Source organism: Hippocampus comes, unplaced genomic scaffold, assembly GCF_001891065.2.
Source record: "Hippocampus comes isolate QL1 unplaced genomic scaffold, H_comes_QL1_v1.1 scaffold124, whole genome shotgun sequence".
Taxonomy (NCBI): Eukaryota; Metazoa; Chordata; class Actinopteri; order Syngnathiformes; family Syngnathidae; genus Hippocampus; species Hippocampus comes.
Window position 1 is genome coordinate 1,611,754 of NW_017805075.1, and position 5,087 is coordinate 1,616,840.

Below are 5,087 nucleotides of genomic sequence, written 5' to 3' on the forward strand. Positions count from 1 at the left end.
GTCTGTGTGTGTGTGTGTGTGTGTGTGTGTGTGTGTGTGTGTGTGTGAGACGTAACTCCAAACAACATTCACAGCTGCTTGACTGTGACAGCAGATAAGAGAACTGACTGGACTTCCACCCAGTAACAGTTGTTGCTATTTCTTTGCAGTGAGTCGCGACGTCGTACATCTCCATTCTGGCTGGAGAGAAAAGCCCATCAGTGTGAGTAGCTTTAACTTCCCCAGGCTGGGTGTGACTCATCCCAAGGGCTGCAAGCAGCTTCATCTTTTTACACGAGCCAATGCAGAAAAAGCTGCACTCCCTCAAACAGAAGTTGCCGTTTGCTGTGGATTTCATTCTAATTTGGCACATTGTGAAATATTCCTAGGGGTGGAATAGCCGAATGACTCAGTCAACTTTGTTGAGAGCTGTTACCTGGGGCTGGGTGTGGCCAGCGCAGCGGGCCAGTCGGACAAGAGTGGCTCTGTGCTGGTGAGCGTCATGGGGATGAGCGACAGAGGCAGCAGGTCATGGTTCCAATCCAGCTGAGGCAGCGTGTCCACAAGGCACGGCAGCGCAAACTCCGTCTCACGAGAGTAGTCGTTGAATGACACGTCGGCAGCGTCCGACCACAGGTGCACGCATCCCCCGGAGTCTCCGAAGGCTAAAGCTTGCTTGCTAGACGACACGTCAAAACTCATCAGCAGCTGGCCCACGGTGTTCACGTGAAAAATGTCCGCCACGTTGGCTAGCCCACTGGGCTCACAGAATTGGCACTGACCTGCAAGGAAAAGATTAGGCATACATTTTGCGCCAAACTGCACATGTAAGCGTAATGGTTGAACAGTGTTCAAGTAACGCTTGTCGTCAGAAAAGTGGTCGTGCTGCTCCACAAGCTTACCACAAAGGTGTTGGCATGTGCAGTGTATATAATAAGTCTACACACCCCTTTTCAAATGCCAAGTGGTTGTGACATTAGAAACGAAAACCAGATAAATCAGTTCAAAACTTCTTCCACCATCACTGTGACCTGTAACCTGTACAATTCCATTAAATAAATACTTTCGAGGTGGTGGGGGGTAGAAACAACCAACTGAGATCAGGTGGTCGCACAAGTGTGCACACCGTTGTACAGTTTGGCTGTGTGCAGAATGAACCAATCCTCTTCAAACTCATGCTAAAAGTGAGTCAGCGCACGCAGCTGCCACCATTTGAAGTGCCTCTGATTAACCCCAAATGAAGTTTGACTGCTTGAATAGGCTTTCCCTGCCCTTTCGCTCTTTGTTTTCTAGCAGAAGCTGAATGTTATTTGGAAGTGTTCCTAATTCCCTCCACCTTGACTAAAGCCCCAGTTCCATCAGATCGTGAAAAACTTCTCCCACCGAAACAAAATGCTGCCACAACCATGCTTCACTGTAGGTTTAGTCTTCTTTTGGTGATGGCGTTGTGTTTGCGCTAAAACATACCGTATTTTCTGCACTATGAGGCGCACCTTAAAGCATTCAAATATCTCAAAAGCCAACAGTGCGCCTTATATATGGATCAATAGTGATTTCTTGGGCGTAGTATTTAAAATGTTCTTGAAAGCGCTTTGTGACAGCTGGATATAAATAAAGCTGTATTGCATTGTACTACTTTAGCGTCGGTCCATCGAGTGGATGCATAACGCAACCGCAGGCACTATTGTAGCTACGATTCTATGCGCCTTATTATGTGGTGTGCCCTATACATAAAAACAGTTACTCCGAAGTGTCTTATAGTGCAGAAAAGACATTACTTTTTGGAAATTATGGCAAAATGTTCAACCTTACTTTTGACTGACCACATCACGTGTTTGGGAGATTCGTGGCTGTGTCAACCTTTTATACATCCACTGTAGGGAAAATCTATACAAGTTTCTCTGGCTGTCATGGCGATGCTCGTCACCGCTACCGTGTCAGCGTTACGTGCCGTTATCATGAGCTGAAGCTAATGAGGCTACTCACCACGTCACAATAGACTAACAAGAGTCTTGTGTGAATAGCTCCCTAACAATGGAAAAGGATTATTTGTACTTTGGAAAAGGCGCGTATTTGTGTCAGTGGCCGTCACACCGCTGTGCATGTAAATGATGACAAATGTGGCTGTAAAAAAAGAAATAAATAAACAACTATGGATATTTGGTGTCTTGATGATATGGAATCGTAGCCAAAGTCATCAGTGTCGTCAACATGCAACCACAATTATACCTGTCTGTGAGATAATGGCCAAGCGTGATGTGTACGTAGGAATGAAGCGCAAGAAGAGTGGGTCCACATGTACTTGAAGCGGCGTGACAGCTCGCATCATGCGGAGGTCGTACACCATAAGGAATCGGTCGCAAGCCAAGCCGTTCAGTCCTCGGCTGGAGAAGCCGCAGGCGGCCAAGAGGTTGCCGTGCACGTCGAAGTCCGACAGGCTGCCTGAGAAGGCGTCAAACTCGTGCTCCGTCTTGAACGAACGCAGGTCACGGAGCGTCACCTGGTTTGAATTTAAGGGCAATATGAGCAGTGGAAATTGGAAATCAGATAATTTCATTTCCTACTTACCTTGCCTGAAGTGTGCCCGCAGAAGAAAAAGCGACTGGTTTGGCGCATGATTGCAACACCGGGGACCTCCACGGTGAACTTTTCAGCACATCAACAATACCATGAGTTCAGTCACATGAGACCATGCTATATGTGAATCTCACCTTTTGAGTTTCTTGAACTGTATTCAGGTCAACTTCAGCTACATAGTTTTGTAGTCCTCCCATTAGCAACGTATTGTTGTCAGTCATGAGGAGACTGTGCATGTCAGCGCCTTCCTCCATCCTAGAATGACAGAAATGTTACCAATATGTGATTGCATAACCAAATCTGTAATCAAACTCCAGAAAAAGAAGGGTCTCCATACGGATAGTCAAACATGACGAGGCCCCCACGAGTACAGCACTTGAGGCTACACTTTGAGAGGAACAGCACGCCTGTCTCCAGACTCTGAATGTGTCGAATGTCATCGGTTGCATGAACTTGAAAAGAAGAGTAGCGGCCCATCGTAGAGCCAAAGAATGATGTAGCGTGACCCTGTAAGTGAAGGGGAAACGACATGAGATGGGGATTCGAAAGAAGAAACACCATTACAATTGCGCATGGCATGCTCACTCTGTGGTTTCCCATCCAAAGCATCTCTTCCTGCACGTCAAAATGTGTGGCTGTAACTGGGACACCGACTTCAGAGACAACACTATGCAGCTCAGAAAACATGCCCTCCATGAGATGCACGGATTCGGGTACTGTCACGGCCAGACCATCCGCATCAATGTCAACACCCTGCAGAAGGTCGGGGTTGATGTGGGGATCCAGGGCGGGCTCCATCCCTGCATCCAGAGTCCCGTGAAGGCTAGGAGAGTAGTCCCCCATCCCAGTGTCCAGGGCCTCATAGTTCATCATGGGTTCAACTAAATCAACCTGCAATGAAAGCACACGGTCTGCCACTGACACACAACAGCCAAGATGATAAACGTGATTAACGTTTGTCGATTTGACAAGCCATGGAACCTCTCTTGGTGTTGTTGTCCCATTGGCTAACAGTTAGCTAGCTAGCTAACACATTCATCATTCAACGAGGTTTTCGAATTCTTACATTGGATGAGCCAATCATTAAATCGCAAGTAAGAGACGCATAATAGCCTTCCAGTGCACAGCAGTTATGACTGCACCTCCGTGTACAGAGGGGTTCACCGACAGGCTACATCGATTTACATGTTAGCTTATGGCTACTGAGAAACACAACTAAACTGTCTTCCGCAGCCAGTTAGTTAGTTCCATTCAGATTAAAAACACACATACACACAAATAAAAAAGGTTCTTGCCGACCTGAGCTCCAAGTTGGATTTACCGCCCATATTTCTAGCTGGTCACTCACTCATGCAAAATCAAAAAACACGCTCAATGACCCTAAACGCATCCGGAGTAGTGGTGCGTTCACGTTCACATCGCGAGCTCGGTTCCAAACGCCCCTCGACAATTTGCTTCCAAACTTCGCCAACTGAAGCTCATTAGAACGGACTCGACGTGAAACATGTTTTATGTCCTCTCATGACATTAGTCACATTTGTATAGTTCTACTGTGTTTTATAGATTTACTAAAAAGTAGATTTTGCCTTTTTAAACGTATGAAAATACCTTTTATTGTATCTGAAGTGGTGTCAAAAATATTTATGAACAAGGCAGCAAGTGTGTGTGTGTGTGTGCGTGTGTGTGTGTGTGTGTGTGTGTGTGTGTGTGTGTGTGTGTGTGTGGTAGGTATATATAGAATATATATATATCGTAATGCCCCTCAGTAGCGGAGAGAAGGATGCACGCAGTCGCTGATACAATTCGTCGTTTTTAATAAACAAAATAAGCAATAAACACACGCATTCATATGAGTTGCTGTTAGCCACAACTCACGCCCATGCGCTCCACACTCAAACTAACGGAGCCAATTTTCCCCCCAACCTGGCTCCTCCCCTTTCTATGACGTCACACCAATACAAGAAACAGATATTACAATATATATATATACATATAAACACTGCCGAAGAATGTTTCAAAAACATTTTGACAAAATAAGAGAAAGAAATGGTTGAAATAGTGTTTTTGTCCTTTTTTGTTAAAACAAATAAAATCATGACAAAGAGTGCAAGGTGGATAAACCGTTTTTCTGTTGATGCAGTGAATTGTTGTCTTTTTAGTTCTGTTTTGTAAATTTTACTTAATTTTCATTTAACATGGCTTAAAGTTAAGAAATAAAGACAGCGGGTGAAGTTACGATCACCTGAGGGATGCCCATTGCACAGGGATTTTCCCAATACTGACTCCTCCGCGTTCATATAAATAGACCCAGCAATGCTGATCACTCAATACACTCCAAGGAGCAGTGCTCGATAGACATCGGCGTTAAAAAAAATACTGATACATCGACCATGACGTTTGTTTGCGAGACTTCAGCGTCTCTCCTCTTGTTGTTGGCCGCTTCTGTCGTTTGGTGCGCTCCTGCGGGTGTGAAGAACGATGCCTCATGGGCGGAGGTGAAGAGCAACTCTTTGCAACTAATCCAGCTCGCA

At 45.5% G+C, this 5,087-nt stretch overlaps 1 protein-coding gene across 1 annotated transcript in view; it reads right to left on the reverse strand.

Moving 5' to 3' along the window:
- pan2 (poly(A) specific ribonuclease subunit PAN2) overlaps positions 1 to 3,979 on the reverse strand; it is a 21,492-nt gene extending 17,513 nt beyond the window's left edge. The window contains exons 1-7 of the mRNA XM_019865164.1: positions 3,856 to 3,979; positions 3,142 to 3,447; positions 2,894 to 3,063; positions 2,691 to 2,811; positions 2,548 to 2,625; positions 2,209 to 2,479; positions 416 to 761 (exon numbers count right to left, since the gene is read on the reverse strand). Coding sequence (XP_019720723.1) covers positions 416 to 761; positions 2,209 to 2,479; positions 2,548 to 2,625; positions 2,691 to 2,811; positions 2,894 to 3,063; positions 3,142 to 3,429 — 1,274 coding nt within the window. The 5' untranslated portion in view covers positions 3,430 to 3,447; positions 3,856 to 3,979. The remainder of the gene's footprint in view (positions 1 to 415; positions 762 to 2,208; positions 2,480 to 2,547; positions 2,626 to 2,690; positions 2,812 to 2,893; positions 3,064 to 3,141; positions 3,448 to 3,855) is intronic.
- Positions 3,980 to 5,087: the final 1,108 nt, after the last annotated feature.